The sequence below is a fragment of the Oryzias melastigma genome, linkage group LG19 (genome assembly GCF_002922805.2).
Source record: "Oryzias melastigma strain HK-1 linkage group LG19, ASM292280v2, whole genome shotgun sequence".
In the NCBI taxonomy this organism is placed as follows: Eukaryota; Metazoa; Chordata; class Actinopteri; order Beloniformes; family Adrianichthyidae; genus Oryzias; species Oryzias melastigma.
In genome coordinates, this window is record NC_050530.1 from 15,632,850 (window position 1) to 15,652,171 (window position 19,322).

At 38.2% G+C, this 19,322-nt stretch overlaps 1 protein-coding gene across 1 annotated transcript in view; it reads left to right on the forward strand.

Annotated features, from left to right (window-relative positions):
- Positions 1–16,107, forward strand: part of LOC112154037 (heparan sulfate glucosamine 3-O-sulfotransferase 3A1) — a 43,980-nt gene extending 27,873 nt beyond the window's left edge. The window contains exon 2 of the mRNA XM_024284622.2: positions 14,082–16,107. Within this exon, the coding sequence (XP_024140390.1) occupies positions 14,082–14,703 (622 nt within the window). The 3' untranslated portion in view covers positions 14,704–16,107. The remainder of the gene's footprint in view (positions 1–14,081) is intronic.
- Positions 16,108–19,322: the final 3,215 nt, after the last annotated feature.

Here is a 19,322-nt window from a genome sequence, read left to right on the forward strand (position 1 = left end):
AGAACCCATGACTTCACTATTTTAAAAAGAAAAACTGAATAATTCACAAGCAAGTTGGCAAAAAGAAAAAAGCACATTTTGTCTCCTTAAAAATCTGAAAGACAGCGAAAGTAAAAATGTTAAGTTCAGGAGTAATCTATTGATATAGAATGGGCAAAAGCACCACAGTTCAAAACTTTTTGATATGCTTTATTTCTAACAGCTCAAAACTTGTTTAAAAATAATTTAAACTTTTACTGAAATAAATGGGAAGGGCAACAAACCAACTATACAAGATTCTGACATGAGTTAAAAAGACAGCACAAGGGCACTTTATTTATTTTGTGTTTCTGTCAGACATGGTTTAAAGTAAATTCCAAAAACAACAACCTGTAAACATTCAATTATCATGTTTACATGTAATATAGCCATATTTTTCTGCTTTTCTCTGTGAATACTCCCTAAAACAAGTCATGTCAGTTTTTGAACTAAAATATATCTCTAGTCTGACAGGCTAGGATGTATTCTGACATTGACGTTTTTTTCTTACATTTGTTTTTTCCGGCTTGCAGTTTATCAAACTCATGTCTGATAAAACAGTAAATCATATCCTTTCATTTTGTTTCCTAACTAGATGTAATTCACTTATCTGGGAGCAGTTTGTCCCTGAACTGCTAATAGCCTCAGAGCTCCCATGTATTTATTCAGAAGGAAGACTTGTAACAGGAAGGAAGCATAAAAGAATAAGTCATTTAAAAATGATACAAACTTGAGAAAACAATAAAGAAAAAAACTAATGTGAAAAAGAAATAATTGAAACTTTGGATACTTGTAAGTTGAAAATGATTACTAAAACCAGAGTCACAAGAAACCCTGTATTTTTCAGCCTCAAAGGAAACTTATTTTAATGATTTACCCAGCTTTAACATATAAGAACTAGTGACACACTAGCCACAAACTGCTTTAATTACACTTGTTTAGTCAATGCTGCTCTTTTGAAATGCTGCCTTCTTTGTATTAAGCCAGTAATTGACTCTCCAATAGTGCTTTCACATCAACATAGCTGCTCCGTTATATGAAAACAGCAGATACAAAATAAAACAAATCCTAGAAAGTTTATTTCACCTTGGAATCCATGGCAAAATCAGTTGGCATCTTCTTTCTTGGTTAGAATTTGCTTGGAGGAAGTCAGTGTAAACATCGTCTGGTTCACTAGAAAGTACCAAAGCTTGAAACATCACACTAGGGGGAATAATGAAGCTCAAAGATGTGTGCTTTCACTCTAGCACGACCAGATATGTTATGTTTTCAGTTGGTTTGTTTTGGTTTCACACAAAAGTCACACAGTTATAGATTCAAGTCAAGAGTCACAAGATTAGATTTAACTCTTTAACACCGGAGATGTTTCCGATGTTCTACAAATGATCCTGCCTTTATCCACTGCACATGCCGAGACAAAAATTAGATCATAATTTTCAGTTTTGGCGGGATACCAATATATCTGTGCTACCTCTTTGTAATGAGTGTAATGATACACTTGTCAACTTAGCTCTGGACTTTTAGGCTAGCTCTCTGCTTAACTTTTGAGACTTGTAAATTGTTTTCATTGGTTTGTTTACACTGGAATTCTGCTAAATGCGTAAAAGGTTGAAGAGTTACGGTAGTTGAAATAGTTTCAACTCCAATAATCGGCTCGGTTCAGGCGACAAAATTGGCAAAGTTGGCCGTCTATTTGGACGTGCAACAAATTAGCTGGTCGACGCTTGTCCATATATGTGTTCATAAGCTTGACACCCTAGTGTGCAAGAAGCTACCGCCACCCTGATCGCTACATGGAGCTGTCTGTGTATATCTCACTTACAATGTTTGAAAGACAAGAGAGATTTTGAAAGATCAGATTTATTATTTTTGAAGAGCACTACAGAAGCATCGGTCATCACGTTCCGTGACTGGGTTGATGAGATCATTCAGACACTCCCGGTAGGATAAGGTTCACTCCTGCTGCGGGATATGGATCTGAATGACTGACATTTTCTGCGGTCTTTCCGTCTCTCTGTGACCCAGTTTGATGACTTGCTGTATCGCATTAGTCTGAGGATTAAATTAGGGGATCTTTTTATTATTGTCTTGAAAAAAATAAGAAAGATATCATAAAGTTTAATAGGAAAACAATCAGATTCTCCCTGTGTTAGGTTTGGACTTCACCCACCGATCGCATCATTGAACACATGAAATGTTCAAAACTGAGTCCCTGATTGGTTGACGTGACGCGTCTTCTTCTCCAAAGTTCAGATTTTCTAATACAAATCACGGATCTCAGATCATGTCTGTACATTGACTTAAATTAAAACTGGACATCTTCGCCACCCAAATTGCATTTGGTGTGAATGTAGCTTCAAAAGGTTAATCCTTGAATCAAAAGGTTTGTCTCTTTGCTCATCTTCAGCTGAGGAGACACATTTTCAGTGTCAATGGAAGCTGATGTCAAACTGTCTTTCAGTAGTGTTTCAGCAACCCCCCTCCCTCCCAAAAAAAGATAGCTATTGCTAATAGCACACTAACTTCTCAGCTCAGGTTGCCTTTTGCTGAAGCAATGCTTGCACTTGCAGGCTGCAGGGCAGGTACAGGGCTGTGTTTTCACACAGGATTGACAAAGCAGTCAGGCTTAAAGCTTAAAGGAGCCCCCCTCCACCACCACCGCCACACATCAACCATTAGTCTAAATTACCCCCTCACTTCCTATTTCTCTGTTCTCCCCTGACCTCCGCCGGCATCCACTGACCTGGAAAATATCTGGCGGGTCTGAGCCACCGAGAGCCTTGCTGGCGCTCACATGGCATGCAAACAGCACAAATATTGAGCCAATTACAAGATTATGATCTGTTGGTGGTGGTGGGGGTACGCTTGGGGGGGGGGTGTTATGCCTGCCAAGGCCTCCTGCTGGAAGGAGTAGAGACGAATCAAAGGCCGGTGGGTTAAAGTGGTCAGCACTCATGCCCACTTGCCTTTGTGTTTTTATAACTCCCACCGATTGAATTGGAGGAGATCCAAAATGCCCACCCAGAGAGGAGAAAAAGACAACAGCCAAATTGAAGGTAATCTAATCTCCTGGTTCAGTTTTTCATTGCATAATTTCAGGTTACTGCAAGTGATTCCAGTTTAAAATAAGGCGCTCTCAGACTCTTTTATGGTCTGACATAATTCTCAGTCGGGAAAAGTTGGCAGAGTTGACTTGGTTGCGAGTAAAAGTTCAGCGAGGAAGCACTGATGCATCAAACTCTTAAAAATGTGCTTACTTTATAGACAACCTTACAAAGAAGCCTTTGAGGGATGGATTGAGTGAGCTTCAGGAAAAGGAATGAAGCAGAATGACCAACTCCTGGCATCTCTTTCCACATAGTCAGTTCCATGTGAGAGGGATGAAGTCAAATTACAACATGTCATTCATTATTGCGTACAGAAGCTGTTTATGTCCTAAACATCCTATCCTTGTTTCAAATACTTTTCTTTTTTCCATTCCAACGCTTGAATAGAAGCCAAAACAGTGAATTTGATTTAAGGACAAACCTGGGTTCATGTTCGCTCTTTTGGTTTTTGAGATCCGTCTTGTTGCTTGAGTGGATCCTGCTGCCTCAAAGGGCCTTGGGAGTTGTATTTTAGCTGTGCTATGGAGACATCAAAGCAGAGGCTGGACTCGCTGTAAATCTGGGGCGTTTGGACGCTTTGTCATCTCTTACATCACCTACCACGCCGCTGTTCCTCTCGTTTAACCCTTTAACATCGGAGCTCCAGTGATTATGTGCTTTGATTTACTGTAACTTTTGAAAAGTTACAGTATGTTAAAGATTTTGTGATTGAATGACACCTCAAGTGTTAAAGCACATGTGTCAAAGTCTATTTATTTTATTGCAATTAATGGCCGGATGTTATCTTTTACCTATTCCTAACATGTATAATTTTGACAAAATATATTTTTATGAAGAGTAAAATGTTGAAAGTTATTTAAGGTTTATGTTGATTTATTCTGGAATAAAATTCCTGCATTTTTATTTTTCATAATTATGTTAAAAAGGTTACGGTTTTAAAGTTTAAAAAATTGCGTTCTGCTGGCTACTATTGGGGCATTTACTAACATTTTTAGGCTATTTTTGAGTTAGGCTAGTATTAACATGTTAGCTGTTTTGGCTAATATAGATTTTTTTTTCTTTTTGGTTGGTTTTAGCTATCAATTTCAGCATCTTCAGCTAGCAGCACTAGCATCTTCCGTGACCAAATTCAGCTTACAGCATTCACACTAGCATTATCACAGGTAATGCTGTATATCTAGTTCATAAATATGTTAAAAAGTTACGGTTTTAAGTTTTAAAAATGTATTTTTAGGATGTTCACTAAATGTCTATTCTGCTCGGCCTGCAACCTAAGGTGTGTTTTGGATTTTGGCCTCTTGTCCGATTGAGTTTGGCACCCCTGTGTTAAAGGGTTAGTCCCCCTGCTGAGGAGGTTAAAAAGAAACACACCAGTCTGGGTCTGAGCTCTCCCTCTAAAATATAAGTGGAGGGAAAAAATATGTTAGAGTAAACGTATCAAATTTTTATTGTTTCAACATTTTGCATTAAAATTATGAAATCCTGGCATTTTTTAAGTACACTAATATCTGTTGATAAAAATGTGGGCATACTTGTATGAATTCATCTTCAACATCAACAATCCTCAATTAGCAGTAGATCATTAGAAAACCCAACGGAATTGCATCTCAAAATATATATATTTTTTTAAATGACTTTTTATGGACTTTAAGACGAGGAGGTAGAAAGAAACACTGATTCTTATCATAAAACATGTATTTTTTGCTTCAAACTTCCAACCTATATCATTTTCTATATATGGTGTCATACATACCTACTTTTTTGCAGCTTACTTTCTGCTAAATCTCATTTACTATGAAATGATCTTTTAATGGTTGTCCTTGTCCACAAGCTCGTCACACGTGTGGGATGCAGCTGCTCTGCTCCGGTTGGGAGGTAATGGAGCAAACAAAAACAGTCTGCTAGCAATGAAAAGTGACTTTCAAAGGATCTGGTTAAGGAAACTGAGATCAAAATAGTTTCACACCTTCATCTAGTTTGTTTTTTTATGCACATTTCAGCATAAAACAAACAGGAAGCAGCACTGTGTGACAGAATGAAACCTATAGTCTTTAGTCTACAATTATTAGTGTTTAAAGTCCACAATATTGGATTTTTAAATATTTTATCCATTTACATAAAATAAATTGATACCTTTTTTGAAAATTGTATTTTCTTAGAAATTCAACTATCATAAAAAATACAAAAAGGGGTTTGTGTTTGTATTGACATTTTTTGTTTGTTTCTTTGTTTTTGCCTAGTTTAGATACAGATATAAAACCACAATATATTTTTTTATAAAAACATTTTGCATTTACTTGATCATTCCAAGAGGGATCAACTTTTGGTATTAAGACTAGGGCCTGGAATCGAATAAAAAAAATTAACGAATTAATCGCAAACGGGGAAAAATTAACTAACAGTATTTGGTGACCACGTATTGTCTGTTAATATTTACAATATAAAATCAGACACAAAACTGTACATTTAGAACATTTATCTTTAATTAATGCTGTCTATCGATAAAATAATTAATCAGATTAATCACACTTTTGTGTTGTAATAAATCGCATTCATTGCAGTGTTTTAACAGGTACATTTTACATGACAATTTGAAATTTTTGAACAAAAACAGGGCAGAGAAACATTTTTTTCTTCATTTTTATTGTCTGAAATTTGAAATCAGGTGTTAACCCAGAAGTGTAACTTAAGACTGACATGCAGCCAGAAGAAACAAAATTGCACACCTAAAAAAAAGAAAGTTCCGGTCACTTCACCCAAATGCTCCATATCACTGCGTAGGCTGCTTTAAAACAAAGTTTTCCTTCATCTTCTGGACACCAACAAACGGTAAGAGGGAACTTTTTCTCTGAACTGATACTTTATGCAACTTATAGTGACAATCAGAATATATATCGCTTTCCATCATAACAACACGCCGGATCATGGATCAAATAGTCCGCTTTTTGTGAAAAATCAATCTAAACTGAGAAAAATAGCAAGAATAAAGTACTGAAAACTGATTGAATATTTATTTCTTTTGTAAGTGACCATGGTATAAGTGGGATTATACCCGACAAAGTGCTTTAACGCACACCGCGGAACCGTCCGAGGCAAAGTTTCTTTGTGACGTGTAATTAATTTCAATTTAATTTAATGTATTTAGCACAATAACTCAAAGCAATTGTCTCATTGGGCTTCATACTGGTAATTTTGCAAAGCAGAAAGTCAGTAATAAAATATAAACAATAGCTGCTTGCTAAACTAAACTAAACTGGTTATCCCCCCTTAAACCATCCTTATTGGTAAAGGTTGATTTGGGTTAATATATACTGACACTTAAATTTTTTTTTAATTTTCTGTTAACTTTCACAACCCTAATTAAACTGGTTTACAAGGAGAATAAAGGTATGCTACTGTTAAATTAAGGTTTGTTTAAGTTCTAAGGCTTTGGGGTTGTTGCTCCATTTTAGAGGAAGATCCTTAACAGAGTTTAAAATGTAGACAAAAGTTTGTGCAACACTGAATCTGAGGGGTCATAGACTTTTATTCCTAGCAAAAGAAAAGAAAGACAGGCCTAAATATACACATTTTAAGTGGTTGTGCTTCAAGCGAAAGCAAAAAAGTCATTAGAAAAACTCTTGCTTTCTAAACCAAACGTTATTTCATCACAAGAAATCTAACACAGAGTCTTTTCCAAACCTGAAACATTAAACACATGTGACAAACACTGGAGAGAAACCAAAAGGTTTCACATCATAAAAATGAAGAATACTAAATGTTTATTTTCTTTCAATGTCAGTCACAGTTTAAATCAATGTTGTGCTCAATCTGGGGAAACAAGCCTTTAGGTTTTCTTTTCCCTCTGAACAAATTCAAGGTTTAGCCTATTTTCACCATAAAGGATGAAATTTATATCAACTAGAAGACATGAGAAGCTGACGGCTTCCATCCAACAGTCTTCCCGCTGGTCCCTCACACCGACAGCACCACTGTGAGTGCATCCACTGCAGAAAAAGCTTCCTCCATGTCATCAAATATGGATGCTTCCTTCAGTGCTGGCTCATCTCTTTTTTATTACACAATAATGCTCCTTTTTTTGTAGTTTTGCTGTTAAGGTATTTTGAAGGGAACACTTTTTGTTTGCAGATCCGCATGTTCAAAGCAGCAGAGGGAGATGGGTAGTTACAGGTGATCTGAAACGTCAATACTGACTGTGGAGTTTGTTCTACAGCAGCAGCTCAGTCTCTGTGGACTGTCACTGCAGTCAGGTAGGGTTAATGTGAAAGGAAAGGAGTCATGTCCACAATCCTCCATGCACAGCTGCCAGCGGTCACAGATACAGAGAGGTCAGGTAATGGTCATCGTGAGAGGACACTGGGTCACCTGTGTTGATGCTGTAGCTCGCCATACACCTCCATATCCCGCTCCTTTTGTGCTGACTTCATGATCTGTTCCTCTAAGGAAAGACTCGCTCAGCATGTTCAGCCACATGACTAGATACGCTCTGACAGCAGCCTGAAGGTATTGACTTACAGCTTTTAGATCTGTTTCACTTTGTTTATTGAGCTCAACTGGAAGCCTGAACCTTGAATAAACATAAGCAACACTGTCAAGGCTAACTTCCCTGCACTGCACTGATTTATAACACTTTTGACTTCACCTGACAAAATACAAACTTCAACCATTTTAGTGGATGCTCCTAAATGGCATGTGATGACACAAATATTCCCGGTTGGGGCCATCTTTGATGCATTACAAATGTCCATGGTAAATAGAACTTTACAGAGTACTTTAGGTTTTCCGTAACGTAAAAAAAAAAGGTGGTTTCTACCCAAATGTAGCCAACATGTGGGTATTTTTGTGGACATTTATTTCATTTGTCTCCCAACAGCTCCTCCACTAAGTTTATTAAAACAGATTCATAACTACATCTGAGCACTCTGAATGCAAAAAAGTAGATTATTTTGAAAATACCAACATTTCTAAAGCTCTAAAGTGGGTAAATACATTAAAATGAACTGAATAAATAATATAATAGATCTAAAAGTAATTGATTTATCAAATCCGTGTATTAAATTAGAAACAAAGTTGTTGCACATCCCATCAGGGGTCACCACAGAAAATCAGCTTTCATTGGTTTAAACAGATGGTTTGGGAGAGAGTTTTATGCCAGAAGTCATTCCTGACACAACCCTGGATTTTATCTGCTGGGGACCAGTACAGGGCCACACATTATCACTCCCAACTTGTCGTATGTAGACATGTGGTTCTGTGCCACTTTTTGACGTTTTGGGTGTCCCCAACTCATCGTTTTTTGATGTGCTGGCTGTTCCCATTAAATCAGTGGTCCCCAACCCTCGGATACCGGTCAGGTCTGTGTTTCAGTACCGGTCCGTGTCCTGAGGGTTGAGGACTCCTGATTAGCGTATGCTAATGGCTGTGGCTTGTGACCAAATGGCCCCCCGACCAGTACCAGTTGCGGCCCAGAGGTTGTGGACCCCTGATTTAATGGGAACAGGTAAGAAGAACTAGTTGGGGACACTCAAATCTTCAAAAAGTGATGTGAAAGGGACCCCAACCATACATCCATATTTGACGAATTGGGAGTGAGAGTGTGTTGCACTGGGAGACCCAGGCTTGGGTCCCCTTGTGGCTACATATGTAATAGCCTACCCTTTATTTTCCAGTGATTTTGGTTGTTTTAAGAATTAATAATTTCACTAATAAGACCTCCACCTCTGATACAATTATTTCACTAGTTATATAAAAACAGTTTATCCAACTCAACAAAATTGTTTTTAATAGAAGTTTTAATAAAATTAGACACATCATTGATTAAATTATTAATAAATCAATTATAGATTAAATGAGTAAAAGTATTTCAATAGTGATGCTCTAAAAGAATTATTTCAAAGAGTTGAGGCAAAGTAAATCAAGATAATTGTCAAGAACAGGCAGACAGCTGGATCCAAGTGCAGCAGGTTTATTCGGCACAGACAAAGCAACGGGCGTGATGCACAGCTAAAAGTCCACAACACTAAATCATGGTCAGGCAGGGGTCAAGCACCAGCATGAGGGCATCAGAGGAAAACCAGGGTAGTCAGGATCCAGGCAAGGGTCAGGCACGGCGAGGAATATGTCACAGGCTGAGGCAGAAAGGTGGTCAAAGACAGGCTGGGGTCAAGGCAGGCTTAAGCAGGAACAGGACTGAAGGAGGTAACGCTCAGAATTGCAGGAGTACACCAAAACAAGACTTCGCACCTGAGCACAGCCTGAAGCCTCCTTATAAATGTTTGTGGTGATTGTTGAATGAGGGACAGCTGGTGAGGTCTGGGAACAGCAGGCAGAGGCTTATGGGAAATGGAGTGAAGATGAGGCTCAGGAGAGTTTCAGAATTCAGGCGGTGGCTCCCTCTGGTGGTCTGAGGGAAAAACAGACTGATTCATGACAATAATATTTATTTAGTAAATGATGATCAAGGAGCACAAATAATGAAGTTTAGAACATTTATTACAGGAATATTCTGTGGTGTTGAAGTGAGGTGAGATTCTTCAATAGGCTTCTTCATATCTTCAGTGAACTCTCTGGTTTTGGAGAAAATTAGCTTTACATTAAAGGAAGATATAAATATATTATGATGGACCTCAGGCGAAGTTCCTAAAATGCATTGCAATGATGTCACTGACGCCAGACTTGGTCCCAACGTTTGACTCTGTAAAGAAATCAATTACTGATTGAGCTGGAAGTCACCTGAGAAGAGTTGATGGAGGAGGAGCTTGAACAGAAGAAGTCCAAACACTTGGAGCTGGCTGAGGCATATGGGGAAAGTATGAGCCAGGTAAAGTGAGTTGTTTGGGCATTCTTAGACAGTCAAGGCATTACGTTTTTTAGAATCAGAGGGTGGAAGGAATACCCACCAAGAACATCAGTGCAGCTGCTGAAAAAGCCTCAAGGTGGTCGTGGAGTAGCATGTTGCTTGGATACGAACAAAGGCCTGATCACCCCTTAGTTGGGTCGCCCAAGTAAAGGTCTCTGAAGACCAAAGACCTAAAAGTACCCTATGGCTGTTCTTTGCTGAAAATGGATTCAATAGGCACGTTATAAGATGCTTTGAAAATATACAAGAAAAATGTTTGTCTTTTACAATACGTGTATTTTATTAGTCACTAGGTCTTTAGTATTTTATATAGATAAAAATATGGTAGGTGCATAAAAAGTAAACTTAGTGTTTTAGATCTTTTGTTCTTGAGTAGCATTAAGTCCAGCAAAGCAGAGAACTTTGACCTCTGTCTCCTGCACATTATATAGCCCATAAAATTGGACGCCAAAAGACCAGAGACCTTAGTGTTGTTTTCCTTCTGCAAATGGAGTGGTTGACTGGAAAAGGAAAAACCCTTTTATGTTGTCCCGGGAGAGGATTTCTTGCTTCCTCTTCCATCATACTGAACCTAAAACACCTTTTTGGTCTTAAGACCTCAACCAGCTTGTCAGATCCAACAATATTTATATACCAGGGGTTTGTAAAATGTTGTCTTGTTAGCTGTAATGTCAGAGAAGGAAAGGGTTTCCTGTGACACTGTCTGGAAAACCCAGAGCGGGATCACATCCGTGATGACAGCTCGGGTCCTTGCTGTTTGTGTACAGCTCAGCCACAGCAAACATCTCATTGCCCTTTGCCTCATCGGCTTCCATGTTTGTTAAACGGAGCATGATGGTACAGAAACCCTGCGAGTGGCGGGTTGAAGCTTTGCTTCTGTCTCCGCACAGGAACAACAGACAGCAGGGATGAGCTTAAATGAGAAGTTTCAGAGGTTATCTTTTTTTCATGGCTTTGGCAGTTCTTCCACAGGTGGCAAACTTTTCTTTTACACGAGCAGCCTGGGCCACTTAGCCGATGCCGGTCCCCCCACGCCTCCTGCTGTAAGCAGCACCAGCCAGGTGGATGAATAATTGACGCTCGCATTCTGTACTTTGGTGAATTTTAAAGCTGTATTCTGCAGAGACTTTAAATGGTGGAGGGAGGGCGTGTTAATCATTCATAGGCTGCTTTTACCCGCTTTGCTTAAGGTCACTGTCCTGACAGTGAATGCACACTCAAAGTAGCAATGGAGGAAAGAAAAAAACAAATAAAGAATATGAAAATGTTTCCAACTTATTTTTAGGTTTACTGAGATTTTTTAATCAGAGCAGTGTGGCACATTTTTGGGTTTTAGTCCTGTTATTTTTCAAATCAACTTTTAGGTGTATTTAAAGAGTATTATAAAGAAAATAAAAATCAATATCAGTTACTAGGGCTGGGTTGATAAAATTGATCAATCGATCTGAATCGATCTAAGCTTAGTAGATCAATAATGGATTAATAAAAGTAGAGATCAATCTAATGCACAAAGCTAAAGCCTGCTAGCTTGATGCTAATGTATAATGGGATTTCCCATTGGATGGCTAATGCTAACTCTCAGTCGACCTAAACATACATATCTGACTCAATAAAAGCTTTATCAACTCACAGAAATGAATTTTTCAAGCTCTTTTAAGGAAGTATTTTTAAAGTAACCATTTATGGTCTAAAACATGTATTTTTGTGCATACTTTCTTTTTCTTCTGGAATAAAGTGTAATGTTATAGCATGATCGCCACCTAGCGGCCAAACTGAAACGCCCTCCAGGAGAGGCAGAACAATAGTTGGAGCTTCTCCGTTTGAGAATCCATGTAACACTCTATGATATTAATAATCTCATTATTATTTCACTAATATATTTTATAGTATGTGAACTGTATCAGATGAATATAAATATATTCAAAACAGACTTAATGTATTTCTAAACAAATGTGTCCAAAAGTGTAAACCCTGTAAGCTCAAAATTGAATTGAATCGAATTAAGAGGATCGAAAGAATAGGAAAAAAATCTAATTCAAATCGATCAAGGCTCTGGTGAATTGCATTGATTCTGTAAATGATCGGTGATACACAGTCCTATCAGCTACCGGTATTTACAAAAAGAATAAAAAGCTAAAAAAAAAACAAAGTTCTTTCTCACAAACTTTACACAGAAATATCTGTATGTTATGCTTTGATATTCATATTAAAATCTGCAAGAATCTATCACATCCTTGATTTTAGACAATTCCTCTTTTGGAGTGTCATTTTTAGTGTTTAAATATATTTATTTAGTTTTTTCAACATTATTTCAACATAAAGACAAACAAACAAATAAATAAATAAATAACAACCACCAACCCCCCACCCCCGCTGTCAACAATTACAGTGCGGTTGTACTATATTAACGGAGTATACATGTAATATTTATAAATACGCATAACCATATACTTGCACACCTATATACATATGTACACGTATATATCTGCACCCATACATACATATATATATATATATATATATATATATATATAAATATATACATACACATAGACAAACATATACCACAACATTTAAATTAAATTGGAAAATCCTTTCAGACAGGATATAGCATTGAATTCCCTAAAATGATGGAGGGAATAAATAAATAAAAATAAATTATAATAATTATAATGATGGAAAAAAAAAAAGTACACAAACAAACAACTACCTGATGAATAGGAAAAATGAATAAATGGATCAAAAGGATTAAAAGAAAAGCATATTCATTCTGTTATCTTTGTAGATGGATTATTAACAAAGTTCAAGAAGTGATTCCACACATTATAAAATTTATGTTCCGAGCCCTTCAGAGTGTATCTCATTTTCCCGAGCTTAAGATGAAACAAAACATCTTTAACCCAATGCGACACATTTGGTGGTTCAGTGTCTTTCCATTTAAGCAGGATTAAACATCGTGCTAATAGGAGAAAGCAATAATCTTGTGACCTCCAGAGGGTAGAGATAGCCTATCGTCACAAATCCCAAAAAGTAGCATCAGTGGGCATGGTGAAACGTTAAATCCAAAAATAGAAGTGTAGGCTTGACAAATACCTTCCCAGAAACACTGTATACGGGGGCATGACCAAAACATATGAATCAGAGTTGCGTCCGCTTGTTTACACCTATCACACGTAAGGTCAGTTTGTGGAAACATTTTTGATAGTTTAGCTTTAGGAAGATGAGTGCGATGAACTATTTTGAACTGTATGAGGCAGTGTCTTGCACACATCGAAGAATAATTCATTTTTAATAGAATGTTATCCCAGATTGCGTCACTAATGGAGATTTGAAGATCTTGCTCCCAAGCTAGCTTAATATTTTGCATAGAAGGGGGCAGACAGGAAACTGATTTAAGCATTTTAGTAATTGACTTACTCTGAGTGGGATTGAAACAAAGAATATCATCCATTACGTTCTTAGATGGTTTGTTTGGAAAACCTAAAATGGACGTAGCAATAAAATGACGAACCTGAAGGTAACGGAAGAAATGTGTGGCTGGCAAACTATAGCTGTTAGATAAATGTTGAAAAGATACAAATTGATTTTTAAAAAATAGTTGTTTAAAAGTTGTGATACCCCCATTAAGCCATTCCTGAAATGTAGCGTCCAATATTGAGGGTGCAAAGAAGTAGTTTGATGCTACCGGAGAGAATAAACTTAATCCTAAATATCCAAAATGTTTTCTGAATTGGTGGCATATTTTGACTGACTCACGTACCACCGGGTTATCAATTACAAGAGGTTTAGATAATGGGAGTTGTGCACCAATTAAAGATGGCAGCGACAGGGACCCAAAAGAAAGGAGTGTCATTTTTGTGCATGTTTTCGAGCGGTTCCAGGACTGTCCTGTTCTTTTTGTGTCATAATATTTCTTCCATATTTTGTGTTTTTCATCTATACAAATACTTTTGCAGTACTCTTTCAATACTAGGTACTTGTAGTAATCAGATTTTCTCTAAGTAAAGTATTGCTAAACTTCATTGGTTTTTGTGTCTAAACACAGAATACCTTATTTAGAATAGTATGTTGAATAAATCTTGTTTTTTTCTGTTTAGGGAGCTGATGCCGAAGACCCTGGAGGGCCAGATCACCATGGAGAAAACCCCCAGCTACTTTGTGACCAGAGAGGCTCCAGCGCGGATATCAGCCATGTCCAGGGACACCAAGTTAATCGTGGTGGTACGGGACCCCGTCACGAGAGCCATCTCTGACTACACACAGACGCTGTCCAAGAAGCCTGACATTCCCTCTTTCGAGAGCCTCACCTTCAAAAACAGGACTACAGGGCTCATTGACACCTCCTGGAGCGCCATCCAGATCGGGATCTACGCCAAACACCTGGACAACTGGCTGCAGTACTTCCCCATGGACCAGATCCTGTTCGTCAGCGGCGAGCGTTTGATCAGCGACCCGGCTGGAGAGCTGGGCCGCGTTCAGGACTTCTTAGGCCTCAAGAGGATCATCACAGACAAACACTTCTACTTCAACCAGACCAAGGGTTTCCCGTGCCTCAAGAAAGCAGAAGGCAGCAGCAAGCCGCACTGCCTGGGGAAGACCAAAGGACGGACCCATCCCAACATTGATCCGGAGGTGGTGCAGAGGCTGCGGGACTTCTACAGACCCTTCAATATGAAGTTCTATCAGATGACGGGGCGATTTTTTGGCTGGGATGACTGAATGTCTCTTTTCCTTTAACACTGAGGAATGTCCGAAATATCAAGGTGGAGTCACGATGAAGATGAATCTGAGACTTTGGGAATAAAGTGAAAAGATTCTAGATAACATTTTTAAATTAAGTAAAAAACAAATTATCAGGGAGATGTACTTTGATTTAAAGGATAAATAAATACTTCAAACTTTATTCCAGTAAAACTATATTTGATCGTTTACTCTCAAACTTTCAGCGATATTCTCCAAGTCTGAGCTTCTGTGTTTCTGCTCCTCCAGTTTTCGCACTAATTTAAAGCAATATTCAACTTGAGGAGAAACGTTTCTCCACATCAGATATGCAACATTTTTTGTTCCATTTTTCTGTCATCAGAGCTTTTTCTAATCAGTTATCAGTGAGAATTTCTACGTTTGATACGTTCTTGAAGGGTTTGCATTATGTATGGTTGATCTATTTTAAAAAGAAAAAGTTCTGCATTTGAAAGAGTAAATATTGTGTTCAAACAAATCCTGATGAGTTCTAACCGAGCTGATGCTGTATTTTAAACATGCATAGATGCTTTTATCTTCTAACAGGTTTCTAGCAAGAATAAGTAATAAAGATGAGAATATATATGTATTTTTGAGATGTATTTATTCAGAAAGTGCATTGTATGTTTGGAATAACTTCTTAACTTTTATTTTTTATGCTTCACGTTTGAGTTTGGTTTTATATCAAACTTGTTTTTTTTATTTTCTGACATATTTGACTGTTAAGTTCAAAGTTGACAGTTTTCTAAAAATAAAGAACATTTAAGAAAAAGTTTAAATCCTGATTTCAATTCTCCAGCTAAAGCAATTCTATTTCTTTTATTGTTGTATTGTAACCACTGGCTGTATAAGAGAACTGGATGGATTAAGTATGATGTCACTCATACTTCTGGCTCCAATGATATGACGTCAATTCAGTCGCCATGGAGGAGCCAGATGATGTCAGAAAGTAGTGATTGCTCAACGTTTCTATGGTAACCACCTTCACCAATCAGGAGTGACCTTGTTGGAAGGCCACACCTCCTACCACTTAAAAATGTAAAAATCTGTCAAATGTTCAACGTGAGTCACTTTATAACTTGAAAAACTTTCACTACAGAAAAAAATAGGAAAGAAGAAGTTAAGAAAAAAAAAGTTATTTTGACAAATAGCCAGCAGCTACTTCCTGTTTGGAACGCCAAAGGGGAGGGGTCACTCACTCCAGTCCTCATATACGATCAATGATTGTTACTCTCAAAATTACAAACGATAAGCATGGTTTCTTCGTTTAAAAATGTGAAAAAGTGCTCCACATTTTGGCTGGATTACTCGAAGTAACCATTGCTGATTTCCTCAAGCTGATGGGTTTCTACTGCACTTATTGAATAAAACAGAATAAGGAAACATCGGCTCATGTATTTTTCATTGGTAACCAGTCCAACTCAAAAATGTATCTATATATAAATATATCAAGTCATTTCAGTGCCGCTCACGTAGCTAACAGGCTCATTTGCCTGCAGAATCAACAGTCCTCGGCTGCACACGTCTATCTCCTCTCATAATGTCTCTGCTTATCTCAGCCTGCAGGACAGAGGAACCACAGGAAGCTGAGCTTTTACAGCAAGCATCAGGTCGAAAAGCCATGTTTTAAAGTGGGGTGAGCAGCTTCTCAACATCTGGAAGATCCAGGTGTTCACAATCAAACAAAACAGTTTGTAATACTGACAAAATCTCAGGGGGAAGCAAACAAAAAGATGCACCACAAGGTAAACATTTATGTAGCTGCTCCACCACATGTGAGCGGACATTAAACAGTCAAATGTTTCTGGGGAATCTTTGAGGTAGATTTAAAACAGCAAAATTCATTTTTTTTAAATACCATGTAAGGAGCACTTAAAAGGCTGATTATTTATGTATTTTTTGGTAATTTAGAACTCTGACGTTCCTACCACTGACTGTATAAAAACTGGAAAAATCAGGCGTGACATCACCATAGAAAATGCCCTAACCTTCACCATTTTCCCCCAATATGGACGTCGGAGTCAGATGATCGTGATTGGTCCGAGTCGGTTTAAGTGAATGTTTTTATGGCAACTACTGTCACCATTCATGAGTAAGTTTGTTACTCCTTACACCAATAGAGTTTTTTTAAGTTCATTCTCAGGCTCGTCATACACATGAAGGTTTCATTGATCTCGCACTGGAAGTTCAACCAGTTGAACTTTGACTGCTAAATGATGAAGCAACAGGGACTTGTGTTTGGTGGTGACGTGTGGCAGCGACCTTTTAAAAACATGGAAGTGCCAATCATTGCAAACATGATCCCGAAGGAGAAATTAATACGTCCAGTTTGTGCTTGGCTGGAGTTTTATGACACCAACGCCGTGTCCGAATTCTCACCCTGATCCCTAACTAATAAAAAACTATGTAGTACAGGAATATGTAGTGCCCTGGATTTTAAAAGCAACTCGGACACCATGCTCACTACTTTTTTTTTTTTTTTTTTTTCACAAAGTGAAATTCTAATCAATACAAACATTTTACAACATCTGTTTATGATTAGAACGATGAAAACGTTGATGGTTTATTAAAAAATTACATTTAAACATGTTTTTTTCGCATAAATTGTGAACATCAATGCACACTGGTTTTTCGCAAAGACTTCTGGGAAATTTCTAGGGCACTCGATTTTGGAATTGTTGATTCGGACAGCTCTATAAATGGTGAACACATTACACAGTGAGTAGTGAAGGAATTCAGACACAGAGCAAGTCTATCATAAATCAGAGGAGAGCTACAAAGAAAAACCCTGGAGCAAAATCCTAGCCTCTATCTATTGTGGTAGGCGGACAAATGCTAGTAAACAGTAGATATTTGATCTTGTTTTATTCAAGGTTTGTTTGTCTTTCCCTCTGACATGATTCGATTGCATCTTGTAGGCAAGGTGGCACAAAACAAAGCTTCACACAGAGACTCTCTGTGCTGCCTAAGAAGCAGGTGGGTGATTGTTAGATTGGTGTCAGGGGAGTTAAACTCTAGAGACTGCTCCCGTCAGTGACCAGAGGAGGAGTCAGAGCTCTGAGTCCTTCCATCATGATTCACCTTGACCCAACTTTGTAAAAGCAAGGCTGTGATTGGACAACGCATTCTCGTCTCCAAGTCGTCACATACTGGCGTATGTGGCGTATGGCGGGTTAAGGACCCCTCGCATCACTGACGTTTTGGGTGTCCCCAACTCGTCATTTTTTTGATGTGCTGGCTGTTCCAATTAAATCACGGGTCTGGTCGTTTGTCGCATGCGGTACCAGACACGAACCAAACCTCAGGACGTGGCCGGTACGGCACCCTGATGCGGTACCTTAACCCTAGCCTGGTCCTTGTCCCGAACTGGTAAAGATCCGCATCCTGTACCGGGTTAAGGTTAGGGTTAGGAATATTGGTACCAGTCCAAGTACCAGTACCGGACCAGTACAAGTTTGGGACCCTTGACTTAATTGGAACAGCCAGCACGTCAAAAAATGATGAGTTGGGAACACCCAAAATGAAATTTTTTGACGTTTTGGGTCCAAAATGTGACGACTTGAGACAGAGCCTGTGTTGGATTGGACGATTGTTTGCATCATATGTACAGTAGAGGACCAACAGAAAGAGAAACTAAAAAATTCTGCCACAAATTCATCAATTACCAACATATTCTTGTTTGTATCAGTGGTTTCAAGTTATACTCTTGTATACATTTGTATATAGTATAATCCTATATTATACTGAAGTACATTACCTGTACTGAACGTTTTGCTTTAAAAATAGTCAATCTTTGTTTCCTTGTTGCAAACAGACGAGCCTTTTGAATTGTGATCTCCTTAAACAATGGTCTGTCGTAAAACCATTGACTGTATAAGCACTAACTCGACAAAGCAAACATTGAGGTCCTCCATATGAAATGCATTACCTTGGGCCCTCTCGGAATCAGGTCAGAGTCTCCGCCGTCACTTCCTGATACGTTTACCACCTTATTGCAATCAATTGCCGCCCCTCGCCCCTAGTCCGAGTCAGTTTTTGAATGAACGAATAAATGAAATGGTTTATTTCAAGCAATCAGATCTGAATCGCTTGAAAGGGAGTGGGAGGAAACGAACTTATATAATCCCACCCCACTTTTTAGAAAGAAACTGCTGTCGCGGCTCGGGGAAATCTGTCAATCAAATGTTGGAGGTGGGGCCAGTTGGAACCACATGCTTTTACTGAGGCATCTGATTGGTCAGTTTATAACTTGAATAACTGGCGATAAAGAAAAAAATATTTAAAAAAAAATAGGATAAGCATCAAAGCAAGAATGATTATTCTGACAAATAAAATGACAGAAATAATTGTCTATTTCTCAGTAGAAGTCTAAGGGACGTTGGCCTTCTTCCAACCCGCGGGTATTTAGAAAACAAAAAGGGAGGGGTTCCTCAGTCCAATTCCTACTTATACAGTCAAAACTTAAAACACAGAACCCCCAAGTGCTCCTGTCACTCTGCAGAGTAACTTTAGACTTCATGCAATATTGTAGGAACAGTAGATTACTAACATCTTGTGGCTGAATAGCTCATGTCTTACCCCCCCTCCACTAAAGCTAC